General features: G+C 39.0%; 1 protein-coding gene across 2 annotated transcripts in view; it reads left to right on the top strand.

Moving 5' to 3' along the window:
- The first annotated feature begins 6,743 nt into the window (after positions 1 to 6,743).
- LOC117342079 overlaps positions 6,744 to 18,326 on the top strand; it is a 73,952-nt gene continuing 62,369 nt past the window's right edge. Inside the window, exon 1 of one of the 2 annotated variants that reach the window (XM_033904059.1) lies at positions 6,744 to 6,908. In XM_033904059.1, coding sequence (XP_033759950.1) covers positions 6,885 to 6,908 — 24 coding nt within the window. In that variant the 5' untranslated portion in view covers positions 6,744 to 6,884. Of the gene's footprint in view, positions 6,909 to 7,180; positions 7,309 to 18,326 lie in introns of those variants that run through there. The other variant, XM_033904061.1, reaches the window with a different exon arrangement.

Below are 18,326 nucleotides of genomic sequence, written 5' to 3'. Positions count from 1 at the left end.
GTCAGGTTTGATGTTTTATACGACAAAGCATTCTCTATATAAGGTTTGCTTTCGATCATTAAGACATTTAATCTCGCCTGAAATGAACAGTGCAAACAAAACTACCCGTCGAATATACTACTGAGGTGTGTTTACCAACATGACTTTCTAACAATAGTGGAAAGTGATAAACTTTCTGTAGCGAGTACCGTATCAAAACGCACCCGTAATGACGATATAGTATCGCTAATAAACATTACATGCTTGATACCGGCGACCGGGGAACATAGGGCCATTACGAACTAGATTTGTTTATATATAATTTGATGCAGTAAATATCCTTACGAATGATCTTACAAATTTAGCACAATACACAATGCAGTAAAGACCAGAATAAAACTTATAATACGTCAATGTCGTTAGTGACAGTTCTGAATATTATCTTGGTACATTTGTATATATGTGAAAGGTATCTGATAGCTAAGTAACTTTACAGTTTATAGATTAGTAATGCATTCCTAAGTAGTTTTGTCGACCTCTAACCTACCGTCTCCCGACTAGCCGGTATGAATCTGGACATTGGCGTTCCGTCATGGTACAAACCTGCTGTTTACGTTTAAAGCTGATAGCCGGATATGTTATTTAATTTACCTGATGATCTGTTACAAACCGTGCAGACATTTCTGGTGCAGTACAAAGGAATGCGGACACGAAGGAGAATACTTGCTCTGTGATTTTATTTCTGTGACAACGCATACGCAGGATTTAGGTATTACGGAGGTACCATTTTTGGTTAATGGCGTGTTTTTGTGTACAAGTTAGATGAAATATTTCGGTGTAACATTGGGCGTGTCGGTGTATTACTTCCAGTGTACAGAGTGGACTAAGTGTAACATTTCAAGTGTACAAACAGTGTAACACTCCCATTGTATAACACGTCCGTTGAACATTCGTGATCCGTTTCCGGTCTCGACTTCCGCTGATCACGGTCCGTGATGGGAAACGCGTGTGTCGGTGAGAAGCAGGAGCCAAGTGCGGACTCGTACGGCGACAAGCTGTTGAAATACGTCACCATTCCCGTCGTTACTCTGCTGGGAGGTGTATCACTAATAGTGCTCTACTTGGGTAAGGCATCCGACAGAGAAATGATAGAAACTCTACGGAACTTCAATGATGAAAAGATAATCATGCTATTGTTTAGTAGAATTTGACAGGATTTTAGTTTCCAAAGGCATTGCTGCCACTATGTCCACATCAATATACATAGATACACAATGTAGTTTTAAATACAAAGTGGTGAGAAGTAGATTAAAACACCTTTTGTACTCTGCGCCTAACATCACAAGACATTGTTCATACAATTTCCACATACATTGGAATTACCAAATGATATACCGGTACTTTATTTATCAATCTTAATCAGTTCGTATTGTATTTCCTGTATTTAATATTGACGGAAATAGTCATAAGAAAAAAAACAGTGCGTTTTCTTTAGTGCCTTTTTCTAGCGACAATTTTGGCATTCCTGACTACAACAAAACTCCCTATATATTAAATTAATGACAATGTACAATGATATTCTGAAATATGCTCTGGACTATTTCGACTATCCTGAATGTTTGACACCTAACAGATTTTCTTTTACTTTTTTTTTTCAGTTGACAAGGTGTCTTGTTATGGAACTGCAAGAACCGGAAATAATTTTGTCGGATCAACAGCGGAAGTCCGCTGCTTCAACAAGTTTCGGTTGGCGACAATGCATGGCTCACAATGGAGTGAAGAACGACAGCTGATGCACAAGTTCTTCCCTATCTTACTGCTGTGTCAGTCGCTATCGTTTGTGATGCTCCTCATTCTCTGGTTCTGGTGTCTCTCCAGGGATCTGACCAATCAAATCCGTTCTGTGATTCACTACTGTGACAATCTCACCGATTATTATCGTAAATATGACAAAGGCCTGCGTAAAACCGTAACGGAGGCAACGCTACACCGAGAAATCGATAACTGTATGGAATTTCTAGAATGTCTCCTGATGAAAAAGGCCAAGAAAATATACATTTGTACAATGATTAAGTGGTTAAGTTTAATTGTGGCCTGCTGTGCTTGGTTTATCGGATATTTTGTCGTTATCCTTCCAGATCTTGTCGTATTTGAGGATGACTTCTTCTGTCTATATGAAAATACACCAAGTCAAAAGGTCGCCGAGTGCACCATTCCAACCTCAAACTTCCTTCGCGCAGTGTGGTATATCAACCAGGTTCTGTTAGGAATCCTCTCATTGGTCGCTTTGTGTCACGTGATTGAGCTATATCAACGGAAGAACTTCTCTTCCTCGTTTTTTTATAGGAACATACCAGGACTTCAAGATGGCCGACTCGCGGAGTGTGTGGATCTGTATTACAATCCTCGGTACATTTACCTTCTGTCACGGTTGTGTGACTCCAATGTCCATCTGTGTAATGATGCCGGACTGTCCAAATCTTTATCCCGGAAGTACGGAGCCCCAGACGGTTGGACGCCGGGAAAACAGACCACAGTAGACAAACATTATCCGGTCATTCAGCCGGAACAACTTCAGAAATTCAGGAAAACATCAGAAGATTATTTCCGGAAAAAGAATTTCAAGAGTAAAACGAAAGTAGTTAAAACCGTGAAGGTGCATCCAGCCACGAGACAACCAATAAATATATCTGGTAAGAAACGCCAAACATTTAGATCATCAAATGCATCCGGTCATAGAAATGAAACTTCCGGTTTAGCACTCGACCAGTCAGTATATATGACGTCACATCTCCTTGGTAGGAAGTTGGAGAAAGATCTGAGATCACTTCGTTCATCTAAAGGACAGGTGTCAATGGATTCTACTCCGCGAACTCCCCACAGTAATGTCCGACTGGAAGATCTGTCTATCAATATGACAACACCAAGAGCGCCTATTGACTACAGACCACGTGACAAGGGTCAGTACCCAGCATTCGCCACCAGGAATAGGGAATTTAATCCCGATGCATATCACCTTGATTTGGCAATTCGTAGAAACTACGCTGCAAACTTGAATTCATGGAAACCGTGAACAAATGACGGTAAATACCTAGGTTTGATACTTTGGCAAGGTCTCATTTGTACGTTAGAAAGAGAGACTCTGATGCAGAAAACAGTATCTTTATAATCCAGAGTTAATTCACTCTTTTGTTTGACTTTAACAAATATGAAAATCAAATCAGTGCCATAGCACAGATCTTTAACAACTACATTTTACGAGACAGATTTGATAGGTTACTTCAGGGAACACGATGTTTAATACGGTCGTTCTGTAGCCGATAGTCGATTTTGTACATGTACATATAATTGTCCTTTACTATTTAAGATTTGTGATTTTTGAATCAATTCATTACAAAGAGTACATTTTATATATATCTCAATGACATAATTGTATATTCTAATGTTATGAGTGTATATTTCATTGTTACGATGTATATTCTAATGGTATGAGTGTATATTTTAATGTTATGAGTGTATATTTTAATGTTATGAGTGTATATTCTAATGTTACGAGTGTATATTCTTATGTTATGGGTGTATATTTCCTTGTTACGAGTGTATATTTTTAATGTTATGAGTGTATATATTAATGTTATGAGTGTATATATTAATGTTATGAGTGTATATTTTAATGTTATGAGTGTATATTTTAATGTTATGGGTGTATATTTCATTGTTACGAGTGTATATATTAATGTTATGAGTGTAACTTTTAATGTTATGGGTGTATATTTCATTGTTACGAGTGTATATTCTAATGTTATGGGTGTATATTTCATTGTTACGAGTGTATATTCTAATGTTATGGGTGTATATTTCATTGTTACGAGTGTATATTTTAATGTTATGAGTGTATATTTCAATGTTATGAGTGTATATTTCATTGTTACGAGTGTATATATTAATGTTATGAGTGTAACTTTTAATGTTATGGGTGTATATTTCATTGTTACGAGTGTATATTCTAATGTTATGGGTGTATATTTCATTGTTACGAGTGTATATTTTAATGTTATGGGTGTATATTTCATTGTTACGAGTGTATATTTCATTGTTATGAGTGTATATTTCAATGTTATGGGTGTATATTTTAATGTTATGAGTGTAACTTTTAATGTTATGGGTGTATATTTTAATGTTATGAGTGTATATTTTAATGTTATGGGTGTATATTTTAATGTTATGAGTGTATATTTTAATGTTATGAGTGTACATTTTAATGTTATGAGTATATATTTTAATGTTATGAGTGTATCATTAATTTTCCATTGTTATCAAACATAAATAAGACACCTTCACCAATATTTGATCCTTCAGTTTTAAATGTTTTCCTTGAACTAACGCCGAATTTTACAGGAATTGTGTGGATGGAATATATCAGTTATATACGTAGCTCACTGGTGTATAGAAGCTCGAGTCGGTGTTCTATGATATCATAAAATATACACCCGACTACTGAAGTTGACTCATCCGTATACGGAGGATGATGTTGTTATATATTTCGATGTAGATGAGGTAAACTTTTTTTCCTCTTTATAATTAGCGTTGGAGGACAATTTGGACCACGAGTTATCTACCTTTATTCATTCTCCAAATTATGATCCACACTAGGTATACTTCCCTCTATTCGGCTTACAATTGAAATCATGCACATTTCATGCACTGTTAAATGCCGGAATACCGGTTGTTTGGTCATTTTCAAGCATTAACTGTGACCCAAGTCTTTAACAATAGGTGCCTTCCCATACGATATGTATGTTGTCTATATAGATACACTGAACACAAAGTAACGCAGATAGATACAGGAGGCTTGTTACTGTTATACAAACTATCGAAATAAAGATATATTGAAATATAGGCCCAGCCGGTTATTTTCTGCAAAGACATATTTGGTTTTAATACTGGCCTGCTGGTATATCACGACTATCACGAGACAGATTGGGTGCATATATATATTTTTTTATTGCATTTTTGCCAGTGAAATATAGAAATTTATCAAACTAATAAAACTTATATTTTCACTGCAGCGATAAGCAGTGAAAATATAAGATTTTGCAGTGAAAATAAAGGATTTTGTTGTGAAAATATAGGATTTTGTTGTGAAAATATAGGATTTTGCAGTGAAAATATAGGATTTTGCAGTGAAAATATAAGTTTTCCGTTTTTGACCAATTAGAGCGGACCTTTGTATTCACCTCGTTGAAACTTTCCGATTTTTCCAATCGAAGCGGAGATACAAAAATGTAGATAAATTGGTTATTTTGCTGTATTTCTGAAATTTTCAGACTAGTTTTTGACAAAATACTGACTTGACGTTAGCTATTCATGCACAGATTCTCCGATAACAGCAGAAAACGCTTAAATTGCGTTGATCAGTCCTTTCAAAATGGCGCCGTCAAGTTGACGTGGAGTAACGTCACAAAGAGATGACGTCATTACTGATTCCCGCACTTTTTGACACTATTGATTTTTCGATGTTTTTAATTTTGTTTTTAAGTTTATGAAATGCAATAAAAAGAAAATTGAATGGTTTTCCGTTAAATATAATATATATTTCACTCGTATGACAGAATATTTCGATATACAAAAAATGTATTTCACTCGTGCTTCGCACTCGTGAAAATATCGAAATTCTGTCATACTCGTGAAATATATGTTATATTAAACGGGAAACCATTCAATATCCTCTATATAATTGTCAAGCAGTAATAACGACAGTACAGACAAGTAAATTGTCGGATTTTCGAGGCAATCTGCCCCTTTATCAAGACACAAGTAAATTACAAACGATCACATATAGACATAGAACATGGACAGTTACATAAATATAGTGGGTAAAAACAACTATATACACGTGTATATATAGTGGGTATAAACAACAATATATATATAGTGGGTATAAACAACAATATATATATAGTGGGTATAAACAACAATATATATATAGTGGGTATAAACAACAATATATATATAGTGGGTATAAACAACTATATATATATAGTGGGTATAAACAACAATATATATATAGTGGGTATAAACAACTATATATATATAGTGGGTATAAACAACTATATATATATAGTGGGTATAAACAACAATATATATATAGTGGGTATAAACAACAATATCTATATAGTGGGTATAAACAACAATATATATATAGTGGGTATAAACAACTATATATATATAGTGGTATAAATATAAACAACAATATATATATAGTGGGTATAAACAACAACATATATATATATAGTGGATATAAACAACAATATATATATAGTGGATATAAACAACAATATATATACCAAACTATGCACTTCAGTCACACTATCCGACCGCCGTAAATCAGACATTTGACATTTTCTGTTCAGGAAGTAATTACCAAGGACATCCGCATCTAATGGACACTCTACAACATATTATAAACACGGACCTGTCATTGTATACAAATGTACATGTATATCAGGGGACAGACTTGTATCCGAAATGTTTTTGAACAAATCACACTTCAAACTGTATTTAATTCAAATTAAGCTTTTGTGGGTGTTTTTTTTTATAACATCAATGTTCATTCTAATTCATGTTAACCTGATAGATATTAGATTGTATGGACAGGCGTGTTCGGTATGTATAAGTCGCGGTGTTAAAGTGATACTCTGACTGTCTAAGTGACATGTGGACATCTCTCTTGTCTGTGTCATATTACCTGTAAATCACTTGGAGCGATTCCTCAGGTGAGAGAGGGCGGGAACATCCACAGCTCAGAACAATACATACTGTAACCCGGCCGGAGGATATTCGGACTAATTAAATCTAAAGCAGTGATACTGACCAGTGGTCAGCGGGAGATCTTTATCCGGACGATGTGGTCACGCTGGGCCGTTCAGGTACGTATATTATTTACTCTATAAACACTAGATATAATGATAGTTCGTGAACACCTTTATGACAAAATCTGACGAACGTGAGGCTAGTCTGACATTAAATGTCTAAGATTGATACAGGTAACGTGTGTATTTGACAGGTGTGTTTATCGATAAAAAAAACGCATCTTAGTAAAACGTTTACCTGTACAGCGCTGTATCGTTAAAGCTCTATCTGGCTATCAAAGCATCACCCAGGCGTGGTGATCGCTCATGTGTGTCCAGAAGGCTAATCACTGTGACACAAGTGTGATAGAGAGGTGGGGTACTGTTGTAAAAACTGGCTGGGCAGGGAAGTACGCTGCTGTGTTACGATTGGATACACCTAGCTAGTATTGGTGGAATCGCTAAACTGCACTACCAGGTGAGGGGCACACATTTGTTTTACCTGTATACACTGTAACGTATTGCTGATCAACATTATGCTCTATCGGGTAAAATATAATACACCCCACACAATTCTGTATGCGTTCGAAAGGGATTCAGATGAATTTAAACATTACTTTCTTCACCTATAATATCTATAATAATCACGATATTTATATTTATATACGTATACTATTTTACGTGTTGTCAGTCGACATGCTTTAGGTAAATGACAGTGTTGTAGAGCGAGTATCTATTTAAGTTTCCTACCAGGTGACAGCGTAACTTGACGTCTTTTCTTAATTAACATTTTATTTTCTTCGATGTGCAACATTATAGATTTAATAATGATCGATATTTAACATGACGATTGACATCGATAAGAACAGACACACTAATATATGGGTTAATACATACCGTATACCTTACACGATTTTAATTTTAATTATAATTTCGGTTCAGTTCGGTTTACATGTGCCTTTATTTAAATTTAATAACCTGTGTAAAGCTATATATGTAGTTGAATGGATAATATACTTACTGTAGTCTGATTCTGCACGACTACACATACCACGGTAATTCCTAGGAATTCCACGTAGTAAACGTTTGTTTAGGAGTGTCATCGCTCAAAGGAACGCATTCTATTTATTTTCTATTTGGTCATGTGGAAGACTTTTTTTCTCGCAAAGTTTAACGCAATTAAAACAATTTTCGACCAGCATGGAAACAACTGTAGTGTTAGACTTTTAAAACTGTCTGTCTATGTCGGGAAGATTTTGTGAGAATTTGTTTAACTATGGCCAATTTGAGGGAAATATTCCGTGGATGTTTTAAATTTGATCTTTATCAAAACTAACCATACTTTCTGTACCATTGAACGTATCTAGCAGGATTCGATCAAGTGCGTTATATACTGTACCTGTATATATTGACAACTCGTTTCGATACTATTACACCAACAATTTTGGCGAAAACGGTGTTTTATATTAAAGTTATGATGGTCTCGTCATCAGATATTCTGATCATCCTAATTTATCTCTGAAGAAGATTAAACTGATACGTTAATTAATCAATCTTGTCTCCTGGTCAAACATCCCGCCTTTAGCCTGTCAGGACACACTGGTCATTTGTAAACATGTCTTATTCCCGAACGGTCACTGTGGTCCAACTGACAGGTACATATTGTCAGACTAACACGGTATCGTCCGTCACACCTGACCAGGAGGACTAACACGGTATCACCCGTCACACCTGACCAGGAGGACTAACACGATATCATCCGTCACACCTGACCAGGAGGACTAACACGGTATCATCCGTCACACCTAGTCAGGAGGACTAACACGGTATCATCCGTCACACCTGACCAGGAGGACTAGCACGGTACCATCCGTCACACCTAGTCGGGAGGACTAACACGGTATCATCCGTCACACCTGGTCAGGAGGACTAACACGGTATCATCCGTCACACCTGACCAGGAGGACTAACACGGTATCATCCGTCCCACCTGACTAGGAGGACTAACACGGTACCATCCGTCACACCTGGTCAGGAGGACTAACACGGTATCATCCGTCACACCTGACCAGGAGGACTAACACGGTATCGTCCGTCACACCTGACCAGGAGGACTAACACGGTATCATCCGTCACACCTGACTAGGAGGACTAACACGGTATCGTCCGTCACACCTGACCAGGAGGACTAACACGGTATCGTCCGTCACACCTGGTCAGGAGGACTAACACGGTATCATCTGTCACACCTGGTCAGGAGGACTAAAACGGTATCACCCGTCACACCTGACCAGGAGGACTAACACGGTATCGTCCGTCACACCTGACCAGGAGGACTAACACGGTATCATCCGTCACACCTGACCAGGAGGACTAACACGGTATCACCCGTCACACCTGACTAGGAGGACTAACACGGTATCGTCCGTCACACCTGACCAGGAGGACTAACACGGTATCATCCGTCACACCTGACCAGGAGGACTAACACGGTATCACCCGTCACACCTGACTAGGAGGACTAACACGGTATCGTCCGTCACACCTGACTAGGAGGACTAACACGGTATCGTCCGTCACACCTGACCAGGAGGACTAACACGGTATCATCCGTCACACCTGACCAGGAGGACTAACACGGTATCATCCGTCACACCTGGTCAGGAGGACTAACACGGTATCATCCGTCACACCTGACCAGGAGGACTAACACGGTATCATCCGTCACACCTGACCAGGAGGACTAACACGGTATCGTCCGTCACACCTGACCAGGAGGACTAACACGGTATCACCCGTCACACCTGACCAGGAGGACTAACACGGTATCGTCCGTCACACCTGACCAGGAGGACTAACACGGTATCGTCCGTCACACCTGACCAGGAGGACTAACACGGTATCATCCGTCACACCTGGTCAGGAGGACTAACACGGTATCGTCAGTCACACCTGGTCAGGAGGACTAACACGGTATCATCCGCCACACCTGGTCAGGAGGACTAACACGGTATCATCCGTCACACCTGGTCAGGGGGACTAACACGGTATCGTCCGTCACACCTGGTCAGGAGGACTAACACGGTATCATCCGTCACACCTGACCAGGAGGACTAACACGGTATAATCCGTCACACCTGGTCAGGAGGACTAACACGGTATCATCCGTCACACCTGACCAGGAGGACTAACACGGTATCGTCAGTCACACCTGGTCAGGAGGACTAACACGGTATCATCCGTCACACCTGACCAGGAGGACTAACACGGTATCATCCGTCACACCTGACCAGGAGAACTAACACGGTATCGTCCGTCACACCTGGTCAGGAGGACTAACACGGTATCATCCGTCACACCTGACCAGGAGGACTAACACGGTATCATCAGTCACACCTGACCAGGAGGACTAACACGGTATCATCCGTCACACCTGACCAGGAGGACTAACACGGTATCATCCGTCACACCTGACCAGGAGGACTAACACGGTATCATCCGTCACCCCTGGTCAGGAGGACTAACACGGTATCATCCGTCACCCCTGGTCAGGAGGACTAACACGGTATCATCCGTCACCCCTGGTCAGGAGGACTAACACGGTATCATCCGTCCCACCTGACCAGGAGGACTAACACGGTATCATCCGTCACCCCTGGTCAGGAGGACCAACACGGTATCATCCGTCACACCTGACCAGGAGGACTAACACGGTATCATCCGTCACACCTGACCAGGAGGACTAACACGGTATCATCCGTCACCCCTGGTCAGGAGGACCAACACGGTATCATCCGTCACACCTGACCAGGAGGACCAACACGGTATCATCCGTCACACCTGACCAGGAGGACTAACACGGTATCATCCGTCACCCCTGGTCAGGAGGACTAACACGGTATCGTCAGTCACACCTGACCAGAGATGTACACGCCCACTTTTAGTGCAATAATGATGTACTTATATATTGTACAACCTAAATCGCCCCATTAACATTCCTTATTAATATAACACACAACATTCCTATGTAAATTGTATATACCCTAAGCTTATATCATTTCTAGCAACATATAACTTGCATTACCAAGTTATGAAAGTTTTTGTCACTTATCGATAAACATATGATTTATTGTTATTTGATGGATTCATTCCAGTTATTTCTGATCAGCGGTTTTCCTGGGTGACCCCTCTGATCCATCGGTGTGGTATAGATATTGTACCAGTGTTCCAAGTCTATATTTATCTAGAGATCAGTATCTCAATCAAACGAAACTTCGATAATCTATAGAAAATTTTCATATGCAACAATATATATAGGTTATGGCTTACGGATAGCCTTTGGGGTGGGGGTGGGGGTGGGGGGGGGGGGGGGGGGGGGGGGTATTGTGTTGTTAGCTCGATGTGTAAATACTACATATACAAAAAATGTATGCAAATAACTGTAAGATATCGGTATACACGCTCCCTCTCCAGGGATAGTGACATTTTAATCTCTTTTATTGAACCATTTTTACCTTCGCCAAGTTCTTGGTAACATACCTGCACACACACATGAAACACCAAGGGTATACCTATCTTTGGGCGTTTCCAATTTATACTTGTAATCGTATATTTCGACAGCAATGTACACAAATATGTACTCCGAAATATTGCTGGTGTAATTCTTTTCTTCACCATAAATCACAACCTCAACAATTTACACCCCTTAGCGGTGATATATCTACCCGAACTGCCCACCTCTCTCAGGCAACTAATCAATGGTAACCGTGTCCGACAGTAGACCCTGTCACACAGGTGGAAGGGTTCCCCTGACCGTACTACATAATGTACATGTACTTACCGTATCTATCCCACGGTCGTAAAGCGCCCATTAGTGAGAGTTATTACCGTAAATTCTTAGAAAGTCCTCGATAAATCACAGCTAAATAACACTATACAAAATAAATAGCCCATCAACATTTAAACGTTCTTCTACATTAAGTATAGTATATTAATAATTGTATAGTACATGTAGAAGAAAAAATGGGTGGGTGGAGGGGTGGATGGGTAGGGGGAAAAGGGGGGGGGGGGGGGTCGTACCCATTACACATGTGTATGAGGCAACTAATGTGTACAGTTGCATTTAGGGAATTTATCCTAACCACCATTTTCATTCTGCATCTTCCCACTCTCTTCAATATATGTAAAGTGGCATTCTCTACATCCATATGGAACACACGAAAACTCACTTCCTCATGATGTAGGTACAATACTTATATGTGTATATATAAACAGTAGCATTTGTAAGTTGTAATTATAATATATAAGTTATCAAAGTGAATTGAACTTAATTGGTAAACCAAATCATTACATGTATAGACAATGATCTGAGAGTTTAGAGCAAATCCTACATTTTTTTTGTATATGTGGTTACAGTACAGAGAGCGTTGGTATCACACTGTGTCGCTCTGGTCGGAGAAACTCTCACAGATACAGGCCGATAACCTGACACACACATGCTCAGGGCATAATGGTTATTGTTTTCTTTGAAAATAAATTAGGAGTAAAACTTCACGGGACTACAATACATACCACTTATGTAGCGATCACAAGCGATAAACACATTTTTGCTGACATACCAGAAGTGCTGTATTAACAAACTGGGTCATGTATTTTCTCATTGACAGTGTTCAGTTAACTGTGATCAATCAAGCTAGACAACGGTTTCGTTGTTACCTAATATATTCATGTACTTGAATCAGATTACGACCTTTACCTTGCCAGTTTGTTATACGATTTAAATAGAACTGAAAGGATAACATTGAATTGAATGGACCATGATGACCACTCTACATATTATCAGTTTATAAATCACGGGGACCTCTCTCAGCATGTGCTTGTCTAGGATCTGTGTTTGTCTAGCCTCTAGGATCTGTGATCGTCTAGGATCTGTATTTGTCTAGGATCTGTATTTGTCTAGGATCTGTATTTGACTAGGATCTGTATTTGTCTAGGATCTGTACTTGTCTAGGATCTGTGTTTGTCTAGGATCTGTGTTTGTTTAGGATCTGTGTTTTTCTAGGATCTGTATCTGTGTAGGATCTGTATTTGTCTAGGATCTGTGTTTGCCTAGGATCTGTACTTGTCTGGGATCTGTATTTGTCTAGGGTCTGTGTTTGTCTATGATCTGTATTTGTCTAGGATCTGTGTTTGTCTAGGATCTGTATCTGTGTAGGATCTGTGTTTGTCTAGGATCTGTACTTGTCTAGGATCTGTATTTGTCTAGGATCTGTATTTGTCTAGGATCTGTGTTTGTCTAGGATCTGTGTTTGTCTATGATCTGTGTTTGTCTAGGATCTGTATTTGTCTAGGATCTGTACTTGTCTAGGATCTGTATTTGTCTAGGATCTCTACTTGTCTAGGATCTGTGTTTGTCTAGGATCTGTATTTGTCTAGGATCTGTACTTGTCTAGGATCTGTACTTTTCTAGGATCTGTATCTGTCTAGGATCTGTACTTGTCTAGGATCTGTGTTTGTCTAGGATCTGTATTTGTCTAGGATCTGTGTTTGCCTAGGATCTGTATTTGTCTAGGATCTGTATTTGTCTATGATCTGTATTTGTCTAGGATCTGTGTTTGTCTAGGATCTGTACTTGTCTAGGATCTGTATTTGTGTAGGATCTGTGTTTGTCTAGGATCTGTACTTGTCTAGGATCTGTATTTGTCTAGGATCTGTATTTGTCTAGGATCTGTACTTGTCTAGGATCTGTATTTGTCTAGGATCTGTATTTGTCTAGGATCTGTATTTGTCTAGGATCTGTACTTGTCTAGGATCTGTACTTTTCTAGGATCTGTATTTGTCTAGGATCTGTGTTTGTCTAGGATCTGTATTTGTCTAGGATCTGTGTTTGTCTAGGATCTGTATTTGTCTAGGATCTGTATTTGTCTAGGATCTGTACTTGTCTAGGATCTGTTTTTGTCTAGGATCTGTATTTGACTAGGATCTGTATTTGTCTAGGATCTGTATTTGTCTAGGATCTGTACTTGTCTAGGATCTGTGTTTGTCTAGGATCTGTACTTGTCTAGGATCTGTGTTTGTCTAGGATCTGTGTTTGTTTAGGATCTGTGTTTTTCTAGGATCTGTATCTGTGTAGGATCTGTATTTGTCTAGGATCTGTGTTTGCCTAGGATCTGTACTTGTCTGGGATCTGTATTTGTCTAGGGTCTGTGTTTGTCTATGATCTGTATTTGTCTAGGATCTGTGTTTGTCTAGGATCTGTATCTGTGTAGGATCTGTGTTTGTCTAGGATCTGTACTTGTCTAGGATCTGTATTTGTCTAGGATCTGTATTTGTCTAGGATCTGTGTTTGTCTAGGATCTGTGTTTGTCTATGATCTGTGTTTGTCTAGGATCTGTATTTGTCTAGGATCTGTACTTGTCTAGGATCTGTATTTGTCTAGGATCTGTACTTGTCTAGGATCTGTGTTTGTCTAGGATCTGTATTTGTCTAGGATCTGTACTTGTCTAGGATCTGTACTTTTCTAGGATCTGTATCTGTCTAGGATCTGTACTTGTCTAGGATCTGTGTTTGTCTAGGATCTGTATTTGTCTAGGATCTGTGTTTGCCTAGGATCTGTATTTGTCTAGGATCTGTATTTGTCTATGATCTGTATTTGTCTAGGATCTGTGTTTGTCTAGGATCTGTACTTGTCTAGGATCTGTATTTGTGTAGGATCTGTGTTTGTCTAGGATCTGTACTTGTCTAGGATCTGTATTTGTCTAGGATCTGTATTTGTCTAGGATCTGTACTTGTCTAGGATCTGTATTTGTCTAGGATCTGTATTTGTCTAGGATCTGTATTTGTCTAGGATCTGTACTTGTCTAGGATCTGTACTTTTCTAGGATCTGTATTTGTCTAGGATCTGTGTTTGTCTAGGATCTGTATTTGTCTAGGATCTGTGTTTGTCTAGGATCTGTATTTGTCTAGGATCTGTATTTGTCTAGGATCTGTACTTGTCTAGGATCTGTTTTTGTCTAGGATCTGTATTTGACTAGGATCTGTATTTGTCTAGGATCTGTATTTGTCTAGGATCTGTACTTGTCTAGGATCTGTGTTTGTCTAGGATCTGTATTTGTCTAGGATCTGTATTTGTCTAGGATCTGTACTTGTCCTGGATCTGTACTTGTCTAGGATCTGTACTTGTCTAGGATCTGTATTTGTCTAGGATCTGTATTTGTCTAGGATCTGTATTTGTCTAGGATCTGTACTTGTCTAGGATCTGTATTTGTCTAGGATCTGTATTTGTCTAGGATCTGTACTTGTCTAGGATCTGTTCTTGTCTAGGATCTGTGTTTGTCTAGGATCTGTATTTGTCTAGGATCTGTATTTGTCTAGGATCTGTACTTGTCTAGGATCTGTATTTGTCTATGATCTGTATTTGTCTATGATCTGTATTTGTCTAGGATCTGTATTTGTCTAGGATCTGTACTTGTCTAGGATCTGTATTTGTCTAGGATCTGTACTTGTCTAGGATCTATACTTGTCTAGGATCTGTATTTGTCTATGATCTGTATTTGTCTGGGATCTGTATTTGTCTAGGATCTGTGTTTGTCTATGATCTGTGTTTGTCTAGGATCTGTACTTGTCTATGATCTGTATTTGTCTAGGATCTGTACTTGTCTAGGATCTGTACTTGTCTAGGATCTGTATTTGTCTAGGATCTGTATTTGTCTAGGATATGTACTTGTCTATGATCTGTATTTGTCTATGATCTGTATTTGTCTAGGATCTGTATTTGTCTAGGATCGGTGTTTGTCTGGGATCTGTACTTGTCTAGGATCTGTACTTGTCTGGGATCTGTGTTTGTCTAGGATCTGTGTTTGTCTAGGATCTGTATTTGTCTAGGATCTGTATTTGTCTAGGATCTGTATTTGTCTAGCCTCTAGGATCTCTACTTGTCTAGGATCTGTGTTTGTCTAGGATCTGTATTTGTCTAGGATCTGTGTTTGTCTAAGATCTGTATTTGTCTAGGATCTGTACTTGTCTAGGATCTGTGTTTGTCTAGGATCTGTACTTGTCTAGGATCTGTGTTTGTCTAGGATCTGTATCTGTGTAGGATCTGTATTTGTCTAGGATCTGTACTTGTCTAGGATCTGTACTTGTCTAGGATCTGTACTTGTCTATGATCTGTATTTGTCTATGATCTGTATTTGTCTATGATCTGTATTTGTCTATGATCTGTATTTGTCTATGATCTGTATTTGTCTAGGATCTGTGTTTGTCTAGGATCTGTATTTGTCTAGGATCTGTGTTTGTCTGGGATCTGTACTTGTCTAGGATCTGTGTTTGTCTCCCGAAACTGTAAATTGTTCTAGGATCTGTTTTTTTCTTCCCGTTTTTTCAAGGGTCCCGTATTTTTCTAGGATTTTGTATTTTAATGGGGGGCCCCTTTTAATTTTTCAAGATCTTTTTCTTGGGCTAGGATCTTTATTTTTGGCCTTTGAGTCTGTGTTTTTCTCGGATCTGTAACCCTTGGGCCAAGGGTCTGTTTTTGGTCTATTGGTGTCCTTGGGTTTTTTTGGTTGCCTCATAAAAAAAATGATTTTTCCGGACTTGGTTTCCCAATTTTTATCCTGTGGGGGGGTCTACGGCTTTTTCCGGGGGGAAATTTGTCTTTTTAGGATCTGTTTTGGGGGGTAAACTTCCTTCCCAGGACTTAAAATTTTCTAGGGTCTTTTTGTTTTTTTTCCCAGGATTTATTTGGGCTAAAATCGGTTGGTTTGGTCTAAGGGGGCTTTTATTTGTTTTAGGATCTGTATTGGCCCCGGATCTGTTTTTTCTGGGGGGCTGTACTTGTCTAGGATCTGTTTGTCTAAGGATCTGTATTTGTCTAGGATCTGTACTTGTCTAAGGATCTGTATTTGTCTAGGATCTGTAGTTTGTCTAAGGATCTGTATTTGTCTAGGATCTGTATTTGTCTAGGATCTGTACTTGTCTAGGATCTGTACTTTGTCTAGGATCTGTACTTTGTCTAGGATCTGTATTTGTCTAGGATCTGTACTTGTCTAGGATCTGTATTTGTCTAGGATCTGTATTTGTCTAGGATCTGTAGTTTGTCTAGGATCTGTACTTTGTCTAGGATCTGTACTTGTCTAGGATCTGTACTTAGCTCTAGGATCTGTGTTTGTCTAGGATCTGTGTTTGTCTAGGATCTGTATTTGTCTAGGTATCTGTATTTGTCTAGGATCTGTATTTGTCTAGGATCGGTGTTTGTCTGGGATCTGTACTTGTCTAGGATCTGTACTTGTCTAGGATCTGTACTTGTCTAGCCTCTAGGATCTGTATTTGTCTAGGATCTGTACTTGTCTAGGATCGGTGTTTGTCTGGTATCTGTACTTGTCTAGGATCTGTGTTTGTCTAGGATCTGTGTTTGTCAAGGATCTGTACTTGTCTATGATCTGTGTTTGTCTAGGATCTGTACTTGTCTAGGATCTGTATTTGTCTAGGATCTGTACTTGTCTAGGATCTGTACTTGTCTAGGATCTGTACTTGTCTAGGATGTGTATTTGTCTAGGATGTGTATTTGTCTAGGATCTGTACTTGTCTAGGATCTGTATTTGTCTAGGATGTGTATTTGTCTAGGATGTGTATTTGTCTAGGATCTGTACTTGTCTAGGATCTGTATTTGTCTAGGATCTGTATTTGTCTATGATCTGTGTTTGTCTAGGATCTGTGATCGTCTAGGATCTGTACTTGTCTAGGATCTGTACTTGTCTAGGATCTGTATTTGTCTAGGATCTGTACTTGTCTAGGATCTGTACTTGTCTAGGATCTGTACTTGTCTAGGATCTGTACTTGTCTAGGATGTGTATTTGTCTATGATCTGTATTTGTCTGGGATCTGTATTTGTCTAGGATCTGTGTTTGTCTATGATCTGTGTTTGTCTAGGATCTGTACTTGTCTATGATCTGTATTTGTCTAGGATCTGTACTTGTCTAGGATCTGTACTTGTCTAGGATCTGTATTTGTCTAGGATCTGTATTTGTCTAGGATATGTACTTGTCTATGATCTGTATTTGTCTATGATCTGTATTTGTCTAGGATCTGTATTTGTCTAGGATCGGTGTTTGTCTGGGATCTGTACTTGTCTAGGATCTGTACTTGTCTGGGATCTGTGTTTGTCTAGGATCTGTGTTTGTCTAGGATCTGTATTTGTCTAGGATCTGTATTTGTCTAGGATCTGTATTTGTCTAGCCTCTAGGATCTCTACTTGTCTAGGATCTGTGTTTGTCTAGGATCTGTATTTGTCTAGGATCTGTGTTTGTCTAAGATCTGTAGTTGTCTAGGATCTGTACTTGTCTAGGATCTGTGTTTGTCTAGGATCTGTACTTGTCTAGGGATCTGTGTTTGTCTAGGATCTGTATCTGTTAGGTATCTGTATTTGTCTAGTGATCGTACTTGTCTAGGATCTGTACTTGTCTAGGATCTGTACTTGTCTATGATCTGTATTTGTCTATG

Source organism: Pecten maximus, chromosome 14 (genome assembly GCF_902652985.1).
Source record: "Pecten maximus chromosome 14, xPecMax1.1, whole genome shotgun sequence".
In the NCBI taxonomy this organism is placed as follows: Eukaryota; Metazoa; Mollusca; class Bivalvia; order Pectinida; family Pectinidae; genus Pecten; species Pecten maximus.
This window is presented reverse-complemented; position numbering and strand designations above follow the sequence as displayed.